Genomic DNA, 17,955 nt, shown 5'->3' on the forward strand with positions numbered 1-17,955 from the left:
TTTTGAATTTCTTGGGCTTTTTAGAAAAGTAGGGTTTGTATACTGTGTGTTGAGTGGAAACAAATCCTTTCAAGAATATTCTTGACTTCTGTGCTGGTGGTACATCCTCCTTTCAATACACAGGACTGCTGTAGGCCCCAGTCCTACACCAGTTTCATGCACTTGCTAATCTTTAATAACATGCATTTCTTATTGACTTCAATGGACTTACTCATGTAAGTAGAAGTAAATATGTTTGCAGGATCTGAGCCTGGGTAAAATTTTGAAAAAGCATCTGAAGTTCTGTTTTTTAAAGTATTGAGACATGTCCTTTATACAAACATGTGTCTATAAATGTAAATATGTTTTTAGTGGGATTTTTTAAAGTTCCTTAGGCATTTAAGAGCCTTAAAGTTATTTTGGCACCTAACTCCCATTACAGGCAGTTTTTGAAATACCTAAGGCCCAGATCCTTGGAGCTACTTTTGAAAATTGTTATCAATTGCTTTAAACTAAAATTTCTTACTTTGCTAAATAGAAGTTTCCTTCCCTTAAGAAATAATTTTTAAATGTGTGATTTTTAAATAAACATCGACACTGAGGAGAATTTCTATATTGCTTTATTTTTGCTTTTTACCATGTCTTCATCTTTTTCTCAGGTGTTTTTGTTTTGACTCAGATTATTAACATGTTCCGGACAATTCCCCTAACATTCAAGGACCAGTTTATCATTGCTTACGGAGGTCTCCGAGGAGCCATCTGTTTTTCTCTTGTCTTTCTGCTCCCTGCTGCTGTGTTTCCTAGAAAGAAATTGTTCATCACTTCTGTTATTGTGGTGATATTCTTTACAGTTTTCATTCAGGTGAGACCTTTCCTACTGCTAGGCTTTATTCACAGACTATCAGTAAGATAAGCAGTCGGAAGGAGAAAAAGAATTTTTCATCTTCCTGAGTGAACCACTTTCAAAGGGTACCACTGACTTTGTCGTCTTATCTCGCACAAAAACGCTGTGTGGTCAGTAGCCAGCTCTTAGCTACTTACGGTAATATGTAAGGAGCATTAAGTATTTAAGTGGCAGGGAAGATGGGGTAGAGATTAAAGATAATCTAGACATGGCCCAAAACTAAAAGACTACTTTGCCTCAGTTTTTAATTGATACAGTGATGAACATGGAAACAAATGACAAGGCATATAAATGGAAATTACCATAGTTGAGGAAGAAGTAAAAGTCAAAGATGTAATGCAATCAAGTGAGGGCCTAGATAATCAGCAGCCCCAAATTCTGAAAGAACTAAGGAACACAGACTTTCCAGTGCAATAGGAAGTACTTTAGGAAGTTGGAGTTGGAGGGCAGCCATATAGTTGGAGAATTGCAAATGTTGTTCCTTTATTTAAGAAAGTTGAAATAAAGAGATTTAAGCAACTGTAGGCCTGTTATTCTGACCTCAGCAGTATTGAAACCTTGGAAGGAATTTTGAATGAAAAAATTATTAAAGTCCAGGAGTTAGAAAGAATACAGGATGAATTGTAACATGGGTTTAGCAAAGCTTTTTATTATGCCAGACTAATTTATTATCTATTTTTATTAATGAAAGAGATTAGTTTCTAAATAAGGAAGATGCAGTAAAATAATCTGTCTGCCCTTCATTGAAGCATTTGATATGGGTGTTTATTAATTAAAATAGGGAGCATGTATTTTAGTACCCCCAGTGTTGGTGGCAGTGGGGAGTGCTCAAAAGGAAGGCTAGTAGGCTTGAGGCATGTTAATACTGCAGTTCCACAAGGACTGATTTTGAGACGGATCTTGTTTAAAGTATGGCTTGGTTGATTGAATTTTCATATGACACAACTGGAAGTATACAGGAAAAACTGGATGACTTTGGAGACAAAAGTAATGGCAATAGAATGAAATGCAATAGGTCAAAATGCAGTCGTATGCTTGGGGATTAATTATAAGAATTTATGCTGTAAACTAAGGGCTTATCAGTTGGAGGAGAAAGACCTGCACATTTTAGCTGATAGCATGATGATGACTGAGCCACCCATGTAATGAGGGTTTAAAGAAGGCAAATGCAATCTGAGGATGTGTCAAGTGAGTTATTTCCAATAGAGAAGAGAAAGTATTAGTGCTCTTGTTCTAGGGTGATTGTGGAAACGTAGAGCCTATCATAATGAAGGAGACTAAAATATCTTGGCTTCTTTAGGTATGAAAAATGAAGGCAGACAGAGGAGACTTCTGGATAAAACACATTGAAAAGGAAATGATGTAAACAGCAGGGATGGGCTAATGGGCCATGTTGACATAAAAAATAAATTGGTATATGCAGTGGTCATGAATAAATATCAGCTGGAAATTAGGAGAAGGTTTCAGTGAGATTCTGCAGCAACTTTCCAATAAGAGTTGTGGGGGTGAGGGGTACTGAACTTGTAAGAACTCAGTCACCTTGGAGTATTATGTTGCTGGTTTTCTACTAAAATGAAAAAAACCTGCTTCTTTAGCAGATGTTTTTTAAAATCACAGCAAATCACATTGGACTAGCCAGAAATTTCTGCCTTCCTTGGGAATAACCAATCAGTACACGATATTAAATAAAAATTCCAGTTTTTGCCTGTTCTTGAGAATTAACTTTAACTGTATTATTCGGTCAGCCCTGAGCTTCAAGTTCTAAATAACTTAATATATTTGTGTTTTAAATGAAGCAAAATTTTGTTTCTGGTTTTATTAAACAATTATTAACTTGACAAGCCCTGTCAGCAGCATGCCATTGCTCCTAGAAGCCACTTTTTCAAAGTTTTTTATTATTAAGTCCATAAGAAAAATTAATACTTTTTTTTTTTTCTTATAGTCATCAGTTGTCTCTTTAGTTCTGGAGAGTCCCTTTATTTCCACTCGTGTTAGTGGGACTGCATTCTGTGTAGCACATGGCTAACTAAATGCACTGCCTGCTAACCACAGGGGTAAATGCATTTTTACTATATTTATACATTTATGCTTGTCTCTTGGAAAGAAAGAGGGTGCACCCAGAATCAGTTTTACAACTTTGAGTGAATGAAATATTTTTCTTTTTTATGGCTCTGGGTAAGCAAGGAAATGTTTGTTGTTTGTTTTGCTTTGTTTTTCTGGACAGGGGATAACAATTCGTCCCCTGGTGGAGTTTCTTGATGTGAAGAGGTCAAACAAAAAACAGCCAGCTGTCAGTGAAGAAATTTACAATCGGGTATGTCTGAGCTTTGATGTCCTAGGGTAAATCCTGGAGTCAAATATGTGGCAAGGTGTGTAGTGATTTCAGTGAAGCCAGGCTCAAATATGCTACAGAGAGAGCTATTATTTTGGATTTCATTTCCATAACCTTTCAGTTTTGAAGTAGTGTGAACATTTTATATAATACGCGATCAATATATGCTTTCTTAAAGTGTTTGTTTTGTAAATGGTTGATCTGCTATGTTAAATTTATTTTCCTTTATTCTTGGTCATGTGTTATGTATGAATTTCTTTAAGTTTTTAAAGCATGCCTAGCTAAGAAAATGTACAACCAGTTTTGCTAAATCAAGTCAGATCTGACTAAAATTCTGTAAACCACTCAAAGATAAGACTTTAAGCCAGTTTCTCTCACTCTCATCAGTTTCTCTATGCATCTATCTTGAATACTTACAAGTCCTCCACTATAAGTGTGGTTTCTAAGCACCTCACAGTCTTTAAAATATATTTATAGATTGCCTCTCAGCTAATGAAGGGTTTAACCTAGAGCAATAATAATCCTTGTTTTACAGATGGGGGAATGAGGTACACAGTCTTAAGGGCCAGATGTAACAATCAAACTTAATTGCTATAACACTTAGGGCAAGAGTATGGTTCTATTCTACACTGCTCAAGTCCCTGAAATAAAGTACCATGTGCCTACTTTTTAAGTGCCATCATCTTACCCTTAAGACTAAGTCACAAAAAGCAGCAGGTAACATTAAGAAATAGATTTTTGTTTGTGTTAAGTGACTCTCAGGGACTTGAGCATTGTGGAATAAGATCCCACGTGTATGATAGAGAATGTTCCACAAAATAACCGATAGGTGGGCTGCTGTCTTGGAAGAGAGGAGCTGTGAATTTTGAGTCAAGTCAGGAAGAAGAGGGGATTGAATTGATGTCTTCTATTCCCACTGCGAGTGGTCAAATTGGTAGTCCGTTATATGAAAATAGTTTCTACTCCCTTCTGCTGTTCTTTAAAAGAAGGTGGTAACCATAGCTGCATTCTGTGAGGAGTTCTGCCCTATATTGTGTGCCATGCATACAGTGAAAATACCTACAGGAGTGAGTCCTTTTGGGAACTTGGGTTGAGGAATTCCTGGATCCTGATTGGGCGTAGGCCTTGAGTTCTTCAGCTGTGTAAAGGCTGGGGAAGTTCTGGGTACCTGCAGAACACTGAAGGCATCTATGCAGTTTAGATGCTTCCCAGGTTAGACAGCAACTGAGCAAGGATTTTTCAGGACCATAGATTTAGATGTAGACACGCATGCTACCAAAGGTCTTTGTATTGGAATGATTCTCAAGTGACCTTTTTCCAAGGCCTCAAAGAAAAGGTGTAGTGGAGAAGAGAATTACACACTAGTTTCTTGAGTCCTAGGCTAGTTGGGTTGGGAGGAGATGGAAGGTAGGGGATAGATGACCTGGACTTTGGCTTTGGGCCGACAGTTGGAGACGGACCACAGAGATTGGAGCTGGGTCACAGGATCAAAAAAGGTTGAGAACTGCTGCTCTAAGAACTGGATCACTCTGTCTTACCAACTAAATAATTCTAAACAAGTTGTAGTGACATTAGGGATTTGATTTAAAATCTGTTTAAGCTAAAGAAACATTTTCAATATAAACAAGACCCCTGTGATTGAAGCTAAAGAGTCATCTCCAAGAGCATGTTAAACTATCTCTACAAGAACTGGTAATGAACCTGCAGTTTTTGCCTTTTAGTTCTTTGATCATGTGAAGGCTGGAATAGAAGATGTCTGTGGACACTGGGGTCACAACTATTGGAGAGATAAGTAAGTATTAATTAAAACTCTCACTGGATAAGCTGAACTAGGCTGTTTGAGTGGAGGAGCTATACAAGCAGCCTTCTGCGCAACGTTTCCTCTGCACCATCATACTCCTGAGTGTGTTTTGGAATGTGTAAATAACACAGAGAGAGAGAATAGTGAAAAGAAAATAGTTTTACAAAACCACCAGCAAACAACAAATACTCCAGCCTGGTTTTAAAAATCCAACTTTCTGCCCCCCGGAGGTGGGATTGTAAGCACTGTTCTTTCTCTAAATCTCTTATGAGGCTCTCTTAGAGGTTCCTCAGCCTGCCTTGCTACTTGAATACATAGCAATGCTGAAGCAAAGCATTAGCTTCCTGCTTGCTGGAAACCTAGCATAGTCCTTGAACACATTCACAGGAAGATGTCAGAACTAGCAAACTTGATGTGCCTGGAAGACTTTAATGGTAGGCTACCTGGATGGGGGAGAGTAGTGAATACAACTTGACTTCAGCAAGGGTTTTGATACTTTCCCCCACAACATTCTCATTAACAAGCTAAGGAAATACAGACTAAAGTACTATCTGGTAGATATACATAACTGGGTAGATCTTCTTGATCAAGAAGTAGTCTTCACTTAGTCACTGAGGGGGCCACTAAGCTGCGGCACAGAAGTATAAGAGTGGATATGGGCCCCCGGGCCCACCCACATATTGTGCCCCCCCCCAGACTCGAGAGGCACCAGTCACCCCGATCTACCATGTGGAACATCTCCATCAGGAAAGCTTGAGGCAGACCTTTTTCAGCAGACTCTGTAAGCGAGTAGGGTTTGGATTTTCTCCTGAGTGGTGGGAAACCTTGGTTTTAATACCTGCTGTGAATCTGACAGAGAGAGAGTGAATTGGAGGTTGGGTCTCTTATCTTCCAGGTGAAGGTGGGACATTTTCTTTCTCCCCTTCCTTGTTTTTTTGTTTTTGTTTTGAAGCCTGTTTCATTTTTCAGAAAAGAACGAAAGATTCATAGAAAGGAAGTGATGAGGAGCGTGACTGTAGCTTAGTGGTTAGGACCTTCACTTGCGCAGCAGGCGATCTGAGTGCCAGTTTCCTCAGCGAACGGTTATGTATTGAATGTTCCTCTTTGTAGAGGATTATCATGAACAGGAGAGCCTGACAGCAAGCCAGCCCAGAATATTCACTGGGATGGCAGCGGCGCACCTTCATGGAAGAAGTGCTTATAAATGCTGTAAGACAGGAGTGTCAAACTCATCTGGACCTGTGGGATGCTGCATGCAGCACAGGCCCCAGACTAGCTGGAATGGGTAGCAGATAAGCACTTGATCCATTGTATGGGGGACCACTTAGAGCCTGGGTCCAGTGCCTGCTTTGGCCATTTTGGGACTGGGCTGAATATGGCGTTTACTCCAGCCAGTCCAGGACCTGCACTGCACGTGGTTTTCATCCCAGACTGCCTGGCGTGGCTGCTATGTGGCTCGCATCCTGGACCAGCCAGAGCGGGCACTGTGGGTGTTGCATCTGGCAAGCAGTATGGAGAACCTAGATTGGCTCCATGTGGGGTCGGCACCAAGGGCCAGATAATGTAGCTCTGCAGGCTGTATCTTAGACACCCCTGTCCAAACTTGAGCTTCCTATATCTCAAGTGAATGTTTTGATGCTGAGTTGTTGATGAAAAAGAGAACCCCTGTGAAAACAAGTCAAGTTCTGAAAAACGTTTTCCTTTTGAAACTATTGGGGGCAATTTGACCCCGGTTGGGGAGGCTAACGCTGCTTTTTTGTAACTAAAACATTTAGCAGAAAAATACACTCCTGCTCTAATCCATATTGTTACAGTTAGTACCCAGGTAGGATTACTACCCCTACAGTAAAGGGGAACATTTCTAAAGGAACTGAGGTTTTTTCAGGAAGCTAAATGTTCAGAGTAGAAAATGTTCTAGGCCAGGCAGTTTGCATACTGTTTTAGTAAATGTTTACTGTTCCCTTTGGCACTCATAAAAACAGATAATTAAAAACAGGAATTGTTAATAGCCTAAGGTAGTTGAAAGGAAAGGTCTCTGTTAGGAAATACTCACCTGAATATATGAGTCAGTACCGGTCATTCAAATGGAAACTGATGAACTTGACCTTTGTTAAGGCAACCTTTGTTACCTCATTCATGAATATGTAGGATTGGCAAGGCCAGAAATACACCTAGTGTGAGTAATCTTCATCCCCAGCAAAAGCATAATTCATTTCCTTAACTATTTAAGGTAAACTAACTGGTAGGGCTGGTTTGCCCCTCACACAGGTTTTCACAGCATCTAATAAAGTGGTTGTAACTTGTGAAAACTCATGTCTCTGAGTTCTGCCTGACTTGAGACTAACATAGCTAACTACCTCTCTCTACAGGTTTATAAAGTTCGACAAAAAATATATACGGAGACTTCTGATCCGGGAAAACCAGCCCAAATCTAGCATTGTCTCTCTGTATAAGAAACTGGAAATAAAACATGCCATTGAGATGGCAGAGAGTGGGATGATAAGCACAGTCCCATCTTTAGCCTCTCTCACGTAAGTAAATCTGGTGTGAATGAATCTCAGCATTGGGCTCTGTGAAATCTATCAGACAATTTATGCACAAAAAGAATCTCTTCTTAAATAAATGCTTGTAACCTGATGGTATCAGTGTGAAATTACAATGTTATCCACAGCAAATTTGAAAGAAATGCCATCAAAAGAGTAATTCTTCCCCCTCCCCACCACCCTAGTTTTTGAGGTCAGTGAGGCAGAACCCCCATCTAAGAGGAACTGAGGAAGTTGCATACAGTATTTGGCCTGAAAGTGAAATCAGATCTCCTGGGTGCTCTCAGATTGCAGAGATTTATTAGGTCATTTACAACACTGGAAGTGTTAACTGGATTTCTGAGCCAGTGTCTGTACCTCTGAAAACAGCTTGAGGGACATCTTGAGAAGTAGTCCAACCAAATGTGTTGTTTAATCCAACTTGTTTGGAAGCAGTGAATACTGAGTTGCAAGTGTTGGCATCGTTTGAAATGGGGTGCTGATTTTGCTCTTCATCCTTTTTTCTCCTTTTTTTCTTTTGTTTCCACATAATGTTGTTTTTATTTTTAAGCAAGAAGATATTTATATTTTGTCATCAGGTATTAGAGATATCTTTCTGGTTTTTTTTTTTTTTTTTTTTTAATGTGCAACAGTGACTACCGGGAATTAAAAGTAAAAGTAAAGCCGCTTTCCTCTGCTGAAATGGAAAATATGCGGGACATTTTAACAAAGAACCTCTATCAAATACGCCAGCGGGTAAGGTTGAACTTGGATGTATCAGGCTGTCCTTCTGAGTTTTGAATGTATATGTATGCATGTCATTGGACTAGATCCTTTGTGGGTGTAAGGCAGCATATAACTCCCAGTGATCAGGTGGGCCCAGCATTTAAGCATCCAAATGGAACTGCCTTATCTGTGAGAGGTCTCCTCTTTTATATTCACAATAATATATTAAGGCTGTTTTATGTAACTTGCTTACTTGCTCTTGTGCCTCTAAATATGCAGTAAATATTACTGTGATTTACACTGGCATAGACCTCAGTGAATCCCAAACCCAGTTTTTCCCTACTTATGTCATGCCTATTTTAGGACAGTTCTTGATTGAAATGTACTCTTTTCATTTCTCACTGGTGGAAGATGTTTAGAAGTGGTGCTTGTTTCAGCCTGCTAGAAGGAAGTGATTCCCTTTGGTGACTGATTTTTGTTATTTTCAAATATGCAGTCCCTACTGAATGAGCTAGGATGAGCCTGGTGAAATCACTGCATTAAGCCAGTTTTTTCCAATTCCTTTTTTTTTTTTTTAGGTTCACTTTTTTCATGTTTTGACAGGTCCAGCAAATTCAGGTACCAAACGTAATGCTTGCAGAACCAGTGACTAAATAAGCATTGACATAATCACTCAGTTTCTCTTTAATCCATTTTAATATGTTTTAGTTTTCAAATTATTTTATGATACCTTTTGAAACATTAAAGCAAATAGTGCATGTTGTGCTCTCTGTAATGTTCAATACATTTGTCATTGCACTTTTTGATATGTAACCACCATCTTTGTATTTCAGACACTGTCATATAACAGACATAGCCTGGCTGCAGATGCAAGTGAAAAACAGGCGAAAGAAATTCTTATCCGTCGCCGGCACAGCCTGAGGGAGAGCGTTAGAAAAAGCTACAGTCTGTCTAGGGAGAGACCGGTACTTGTGTTTTAGCCTGTTCATAAAAAAGAGTTCTTTGTATCTAAGTATCTTGGGCTTTCTATTGTACCTTTTATTTTTAAGAGCCCCAGCAAACTTCATAGATACTGAGGTAGGAAGTGAAGTTGAGGTAGAAAATCCAGCTGTAAGATTCTCTATAGCATTGTGAAGAGGAGACCTTTTGACTAAGCATGCCAGGGCAAGCCTCTTATTTGAAAAGTGGCCCAGGTTCTTTAATATCCATGACGTGAAGGCACTACCTCAGTGTTTAAGATTAATAAGTGGCATGATATTCAGTATATGTCAACAAAGAGAAATGTAAAGCACTCCACCTTGGGCCGAGCAACCCCCAACACACCTACAGGCTTGGCAACATCAAACTGACTAGCACCATGAATGAAAGGGACCTGGGGGTAATAATAAACTATAGTTTGAATATAAGCTTGCATGGTGATGCTGTAGCCAGTAGGGCAGATAATACTCTGGCATGCATCAATCGATGCATCTCCAGCAAACCAAGGAGGTCATTCTTCCTCTCTGCTCAGCACTGGTGAGACCGCAGCTGGAGTACTGCATCTGGTTCTGGGCACCGCACTTTAACAAGGATGGGGAAAAACTTGAGAGAGTCTGGAGAAGAGCCACCTGTATGATCAGAGTCTTACACGGCAAGCCATACGAGGAAAGGCTGAGGGATCTGGGATTCTTCAGCCTGAGGAAAAGGAGGCTGAGAGGGGAACTGGTAGCAGCTTAATGCTACACTAGGGGAGTACATCAAGGGCTCGGTGAACAACTGTTCACCAGGGCACCTGAGGGGAAAACCAGGAGTAATGGCCACAAACTCCTGGAAGACCAATTCAGGTTCAACATTAGGAAAAACTTCTTCGCAGCCAGGGTGTCCAGACTGTGGAATAAGCTCCCTCCAGAGGTGGTAGGATCACCTACCCTGGAAATCTTCAAGAGCAGACTGAACAGTCATCTTGCTGGGGTCACCTGACCCCAGTTGTCTTTCCTGGAGGCTGGACCCAATGATCTTCCAAGGTCCCTTCCAGCCTTACAATCTACGAATATTCAGCCTCAACTGATGACAGTTTTGTTACAGAGTAAGCACAGACCTCAGGCTAATGTTGAAAGGACTAATGTAGTCCTTTCAGCAGAGGACTTACCTGATAGCTGCTTCAAACTCAGTCTCTCAGTCTTGCCAGAGACAAAAAAATGAACTAGTCTCTGAGTGTTTATTTTCATGTTCCAAGAGTAATTACAGTACTCATTGTTACAGTTGTCCTTTACAGTAGACACCAGAAAGACAAGGTCAGGAATCATTGCATCTTATCATTATTGAAGCTACTTAGACATATACTGTAACTTCTTTTGGGATGACCTTGCTGTCATTATAGCTATCTTTACATATTGCTTCCATCATATTAGTGACTGATTTACTGGTCAAGACTGATAGAAGGGCCTGAAGGGTGAAGGAATTTTCAGGGTGGAACTAAAAAAAACTGTGTGTAAGAGAGGTCTTTGAAATGCACAAACTGTAGCTTTAGCAGTAATTGATCTTTAAACAATGCTTGAGTATTGTTCTTATACTTAACCAGCTCACCGCCCACTCAGTGCTCAGGAGCAGCAGCACAGTATCCAGAGAAGAAAAAATGACTAATAGGAAATGGTTTTCAGTTTCATGTGTCCTTTGTACGAGAGGCAAGGCTTTTCTGTGATAACTTTTATCAGACCAACTGTATAGTTGGGAGGGCTGTTGGACAAGTTTTCAGGCATCAAGTACTTTTCCTCAGGTCTAAAACATTCTGTTTGGCACTTGCATTTGCTGAACCTGCCAATACTTCAAAGGTTAGACCTGCGGAATGGCACTTGATGTCTCAAAGCTTGTCAAACAGCTGTTCCAACTGCAGAATTGATTCTGTAAAAAACAAAACAAACAAACAAAACCCCAAAATACTCGCCTCTGGCACATGTCCTGGACTGTCACAGTTGCAACAACTTTCCAACCCTACTACAAATGTCATCTGGAAATGCAACAATGAGTGAGATGAACAAATAGGGAAAATATCTAAAGGCCTTTCAAAACTTTAAGCTTTGTTCGGTGTCCTTTTAAGATTTAAACAATAATATTCTTGAGAAATTATAAACACACTAGGAGAGAGTATGGAAACATGGACAAATTACAACGAGGTAAGGGATGACAGAACTTTACTATTCATCAGGTGCTCCATATTAACTGCTGACATGCACATGATTTCTCTCCAGTAAGTAAAATATAACTTGCAATAGTTTGCCTATCAAGGAAAGAGGGTAAACCACCACAGGTTAGTTTACAGTTACTATGGGGTGACAAGCGTATGGTGCATGATCAATAACTGTAGAGCAGCTGAGGCATGGAAATTCCCAGCACCCATTTACCTCTCACCAGGTGAGGACACATGACAATTGAATTGTTCCCAGTCATCACAGATTGGGAACCAGTTCAGGATTGTGTGAAGTGCTGTGGGGTAGGAGTGAGCACCCAGCCCAGTATGCCTCGCAGTGGGTGAGTTGAGGGTGGGGAGGGGAGCACTTGCATCTATGCTTAGGGAGTTTCAGGGGGTGGGTGACCTGTGGGTGGGGGCATTTTCACTTTTCTGTTGTTCCTTATCTCTTAAACATGAGTTCGGTAAACTTCGGTTGCTAGCCATTGACTGAAATCTGCAGCGTGCTTGCCTGACTGTTGGTGGCTGGAGAGGGGAGGGAAGTCCTTGGATGTACACTTTTAGGTTCCCAAAGATTGGGAGTGGAGCATAATGAGGGACCATGGGCAAGTTGGGAGTGTGGACACAGCAGGTTGTTAGCTTTTATGGAACAAGTATAAGAGGGCTCATTGATTAGAAAGTGCCAACAGAAGGGAAAAAAGTGCAATAGAGTTATAGGTGTGTACCAGAGCTACCAGTCGCAGTAGTGGGGGAAGGGGATAGGATGAAGAGTGATTCAGTGTGAGATGCTTGGATGGTGGATAAGACCCATGTCTCAGACAAGTTGGTATCCACATGTAATACTCAACCAGTTCAAAATAGTACTTGATTTTCCAGATACACTTTTTGAACTGTTCCAGATGGCTTTAAACCAGTTTAAAAGGCTTATGTCTGTCTACTTGAGGTTTAACTGGAGTTTAAATTGGTCTATGTCCATGTCCTCAGTATCTTCACTGTGCACCATGTCCTATCTGGAAGGACACTTACTATCTTCAGGAGGTGCTGACTTTGCTCAGCTCTAGTGCACTTCAGTGATTCAGCACTTAGGGGAAACTAAGCCTCATGCAAATAAGCATATGCTTATCTTCAAGCAGTAATCCCTCCCCAGGATTACAGACCTGGATAAAGTTATTCAAGCTAAAAACAGACATTGGATTTCTCCCAGAACTAAGCCAGGGATCCTACATTTGTAGAAACCCATTGTCCCACTTTAAGTGCTTGTGAAGTACTCAAGATAGTCCCAGGGAAAAAGTGTTATCTGGACTAGTTTGAGGTAGTTTTCATTCAAGTTGAGTGTCTAAACAGCTATCCTGAGCCTGTTTTGATGCGAGTTAAAGCCCAGGACACCCAACCTGGGAGAAATCTGATGTCTGTTTTTACCCTATAACAGGGATGGGCAAAATGTGGCCCATGGGCCAGATGTGGCCTGCCAGGCCATTCTCTCTGGCCCACAGGGCCCCTAAAAATTTAGAAAATTAATATTTATCTGCCCCGGCTGCCTGTCATGCAACTCTTGATGGCTTGCCAAAACTCAGTAAGCACCCCTTCACCTGAAATAATTGCCTGCCCCTGCCCTATAAAGTACCCTGTTTACAGGGTCAGGGCAGAGAATTGTTTTTGGTCTGACCCTTTTTAGCTAGGTTTCAATTTCAAGCAACTGAAGTAACTGAGCAGTATGGTTCCAGATGTGGCTTGTGTAGAAAGAAAGACACAAAAATTTGTGTCAGTTTGGAGTTAGTGAACATGCAGTGGCTAACTTGGGCTTTTTTGGCATATTTTCTTTAATATGGATGCATGTTAGTACTTTTCATTTTGAAGTCATGGTTAAAGTTAATTTTGGGTTTTCCCTAAGGTAGCATAAACTTTTACCACCAGAACTGAGGCAAAAGGCATAAAGATAACCATGCGCTTGGAAAATATAATTGTTAGTTAATCCCAGTCTCGTTACCAGGTTTTTTTCTCTACTCTAAACAGATCCCTTTGGAACCTCTAATGTTCATTATACTAATACTTCGTGTCATCTTCGTTTGTTTTTACAGGCTGCTGCTAATACAACGCGCTATCTATCCCTGCCCAAAAATACTAAACTCCCAGAGAGACTACGAATACGAAAGAAAGCAGCTTTTAGAGGTAAGGGGAAGTTTTATGAAGGTCTCTTATGGTGCTACTTACATTGCACATTTGAATGGATAAATTCTGCAGATACAGCCACAGTCCTGGGAGATGATTTTTAGCCATGCAATTAATTCCATCCAGATCAATAGGATTGTTCACATGAGCAAACGCTACTAGTTAAAGGGAGAATAATACACTCATTCTCATGTAGGGCCTCCTAAAAAGTTGCGTGCTGGAAGGAACAGCCTTTCTCCCTTAACCCTTCACAAGGAAGTAGTTGGGATGTAGCACAGACTTCAGCTGTGCCAGTTGTCAGACAGCAAAGCAGAGGCAGCACACACTGGGTGTTGCGGGGAGAAGAATATCAAGATAAGACAAAGAGCAGTATGAATTAATCTGCTATGCAAAGGACCTGTCAGGAGAGGACAGGAAGCTGTGAAATTCAGGATTTCCACAAAATCAAAAAAAAAACCCCAAACAAACCAAAAAACTTTAATAAAAATAAAATGCTGACTCCCCACTGGGAGCCAGCGGTCCTTGCCACTGGGAGGGAAAAGCATCAGGTGGCACGAAGGGCAGCAGACAAGATGACTGCCCCCTTGTCCCTTCTTCCCTGCTGGGTCCACTCTGCTAATCGGCATCAAGGAGCAGGATGGTACAAAGGGCAGCCAGCTATTCAGGTGGTGGCTGCCCCCTTGTCCCATCTCCCCACTAGACCTCTTCACCAGTCAGTGCTGAGGGGCATAGCCTCTCTGCCAATCAGTGCCAGGGGGCAGGGTTATTGCAAAATGTCTGCAAAATTAGCTCTGTATGCCACGAGTGGGCCATGAAAAACCCTTTGTCTCACTGCGATTTAGGTCCCTAGTCGTGGAGCAGTGAAACTATGTAACTTTCCACTGCACAGTCTAAGAATGAATCCCAGCTTTTTCATTACGGAGTCTTTGGGTAAATTTCATAATTTCACTCTTTGTAGAACTGAAAATATTTTCAGTGCTGTTTGTTTCATTTAAATGGGTTCATATTTGTTCAAGTTGAAAAAACAAGTGCTTCCTTTCTTTGCATAGCTTTGCATGAATGATATTTAACATGGTTGCAGGAAAAGAAAGGTAACTGAAGACAGGATTACAATGCAGAACTTTAATCCATGTTTAATTTAGGTTATTGTAAGGTCATTTGAACACTTCAGGTCCTGCTTAAAAATGTGAACTCTGTCCCATTCACAAGTGTTTGGGAGAGCTTTAGACTGAGAATTTTGTTGTAGGCCTCTCTTTCCTCTGGTAAAGCACGCATGCATACAAGCCTGGAGAGGAAAAAACACTGTGAAAAGTAATTTATATATCTGTACTGAACACTTCTCTATGGGGCTTTTGCACAGTAGTTGAGCAAGGTTAAGAGGAAAGAGAGCAAATGTGGCAAAGTCAACACTTTCCCACTTTAGGGTACCACTCCCATGGCTGTACTATCCTCCACCTTTGTAAAGGAGAAAGACCAGCCTCTTTGGAAATGTATAACAAAATAGCATGCATGCTTGTGAGAATGTACAGGCAACCAAATGCAAAACTCTGTCTGTGCAAATTTCTAGGAAAGGGCTAGATTCAATAAGGGACTTAGATGCTTTCAGGTTAGGTGAATTTAGGTGGCCTAAATTGGGACACAGGCCTGGCTCAATAGCTGAGGGACAAACAAGTGTCCAGGTTTCTAGTCCTTGTTCTCAATGCTGTTTATGCATTTTTTCATTGTCTATTTAAGTGCAAAACATACAAGCAGTTGCCAAAATGCTCTTATTAAACCTGTGAGTCTCAACTTTCTGCACAGTGAGCCAAAGGTAGAGGTGCCTTTATTTGGCTTTGGCCCATGTCTCATGATTAGTATCCTTAGAAGGTTGAAATAATGGTCTGAAGTCTCTTGGGCCAAGTGGTATGGGTGCTCTGTCCTCTAGGCAAATACATAAAAGGTTGCCACTACACTTCTGCTTCCTCTAAAAGGAAAGAATGACCCAGTTTCCTATACTGTAATTGATGATTTGACTGCCTACTTAGGTGCCTATATTTGTGAGGGGGGTTGATGAAAGAGGGATCTTTCGAGCTGTGAATTTGTCTCATATAGGCATCTAAGTCAGGACTGCAAGGGGGCAACTTACTGCTCCTTAAGTCTAGAAGAGAGGTAGGGTTTCAAATATCTACCTCTTCTTATTGACTGGCTTAGATGTCTTTCCTTCCACCCCCCATGCTCAGTGTGCTGAGCAGTATGGATTTCAGTTCTGGTCACCTAAGTTTGCCCAAAGCATAGGGAAGTAGAGGTGCTTGACTCAATTTTGTGAATTCTAATCCTGAAGTCAGGTACCCAATATTTAAGTGCAGGCTGTTTGAAACTCTCACCTCTGGGTAAAACCCCAGGTTATGTCCTTAGGCTCCCCATACAGTTCAGTGCCTTGGGGTATAGGTAGGCAAGGTTCTTTGAGTAGATGTGATATCTTTTATTAGACCAACTGAGTAGTTAGAAAAAAGTTGGGGTGTAGGTGGGAGATGAGGCACTGAGGCACTTGGACTGGACAGTTCTATGTGTGACTAGAGGAGAAGTTTAGATGCCTAGGAAAACTTCAAGTCAAGTGGGGAGGTACTTTGTAAATTTAGGTATCTCCAGACATCGACAACAGCTGAGCAGGGATTTTTGAATCCCAGTTGTTAGGGTAGTTCCTAAAATCTGCCCAAATCCTTTATTGCTTCTAGCCCAAAAGGACTGTACATTTCAAAGCTTGGTCAACCATTCATCGCAGGCACGGAGAAGCATTTGTGTGTCTTGTGCTTTGTGCTGTAGAAGGCTTTGCGGTTTGGCTTGATAGCGCTCTGTAGACAGTGAGATGCTGTACCTGAGAATTTGAATTTTGTTTTATGTTCACAGTGAGTGACAGCAGTGACTCTGACATAGATGCTGCTACCACAGTGCTCAATTTAAAACCCAGACCAGGAAACAAAATGAGAGACCCAAAGCAAAAACAGCGGAAGCCGCAGCAGCAATTTAGAATGGAATGGAGGAATGAAGTCGACAGAGACTGTGATGGAAAAGGAGATCACAGGGAGGCAGCTAACCAAGCTCTGACATCCAGTGGGTTCAGGCAACCTCTGTTGTCAAGACCAAGGTTTGGTACACTGAGTGAAGAAGATTTGACTAAAGATGATGGATCAATGAGACCAATGCCGCCACCACGGCTAGGCAGGCAGGCCTCAGAAGCTGAAAGGCACAGATCTAAATCTGAGAACCAGCCATACTGAAAACAGCTGCAGTTGAAATATCAATGAAGAACTACAGAGGCATTAAATTAGACTCCTTAACTGGACAATGAATGCGCTATAAAAATGTGGTGTGAATCAAAAAGTATTTCCTTCGGGTTGCCTGTCCATACTACTGATTAACTAGATGACATGCAACAAAACCAAACCCCAGACACAAAGGATAACCTTTTTAAAATAACTTTTAGCTGTGCTTTAATTTTATTCGTTCCACTACTACTGATGGGACAGGGCATAGGAAAATGTGCCTTTTATCACATTATACGCTCTGGAACCAAGTTCAATATTTAAATATCTAAGAATATTTTCAAAATTTCTATAATGAAGAGAACTTTTAAAAATATCTAGCACATTAGGTGTTATTTATGATCAATTTATTCTTATCTAGACCATATCATGAATGAGTAGCACTGATGATTGCACTATGCACCTGTCCTACAGAACTGGCAAGACAAATCAATGTCTCCTCAAACTATTCTGTTTGAATGGCTGGGATACTGGGATGCAAAAGCTGGAACAGTCAGAGGGGAGAGAACAAACTCCAGATACAGAATTAAAAGTACCATCAGATGATAGGAAATGGCCTGTCAAGTGAGGTGAAAGGGTAGAGACGCTCCTAAATACATCTGATTTGATGTACCTGCAATTTTTTCATCCTGTAACCCAGGAAGGATGCTGGGATGGAAGCTGAAAGCACTTAGCACCTTGGAAGATGAGGTCAGGAAAGAGATGGTAGCAAGTACATAAAAACTGTGACTTAGCAATTGTCTTTGTGCCTCAGTCTTATGGCTGCAATGGGATGCAGCAGCATAGTATTTCTATGATACTATACACAGGGTAAGTGTGTGTGGGGTATGGTCCTCATGGATGAAGTTGTGCCTTGAGACTCAAGAACTCTAGGTTTAATTTCCAGCCTAATTCACTTAGTCTCTTTGGCTGCTGACAGACATGACAAAAAACAAACCTACACTTTACCAGAAAGAGTTTAAAGTATAGCCCCATTTGTTTGGGGAGGGTTCACCTCTCCAAGCAGCCTCTGTTCCTTATGTGGAGAGTGAGGGTGACGGGGTTTTTTTTGTCT

The 17,955-nt window shown here is 41.0% G+C and overlaps 1 protein-coding gene across 1 annotated transcript in view; it reads left to right on the forward strand.

Annotated features, from left to right (window-relative positions):
• Nucleotides 1–17,610, forward strand: part of SLC9A2 (solute carrier family 9 member A2) — a gene marked incomplete at its 5' end in the record, with an annotated part of 41,742 nt that extends 24,132 nt beyond the window's left edge. The window contains 8 exons of the mRNA XM_019528477.1: nucleotides 639–841; nucleotides 3,108–3,197; nucleotides 4,937–5,007; nucleotides 7,386–7,547; nucleotides 8,192–8,294; nucleotides 9,098–9,229; nucleotides 13,509–13,599; nucleotides 16,486–17,610. Of these exons, the coding sequence (XP_019384022.1) occupies nucleotides 639–841; nucleotides 3,108–3,197; nucleotides 4,937–5,007; nucleotides 7,386–7,547; nucleotides 8,192–8,294; nucleotides 9,098–9,229; nucleotides 13,509–13,599; nucleotides 16,486–16,856 (1,223 nt within the window). The remainder of the gene's footprint in view (nucleotides 1–638; nucleotides 842–3,107; nucleotides 3,198–4,936; nucleotides 5,008–7,385; nucleotides 7,548–8,191; nucleotides 8,295–9,097; nucleotides 9,230–13,508; nucleotides 13,600–16,485) is intronic.
• Between the last annotated feature and the right edge of the window lie 345 nt (nucleotides 17,611–17,955).

Source organism: Crocodylus porosus, unplaced genomic scaffold, assembly GCF_001723895.1.
Source record: "Crocodylus porosus isolate Cpor-Errol unplaced genomic scaffold, CroPor_comp1, whole genome shotgun sequence".
NCBI lineage: Eukaryota > Metazoa > Chordata > Crocodylia > Crocodylidae > Crocodylus > Crocodylus porosus.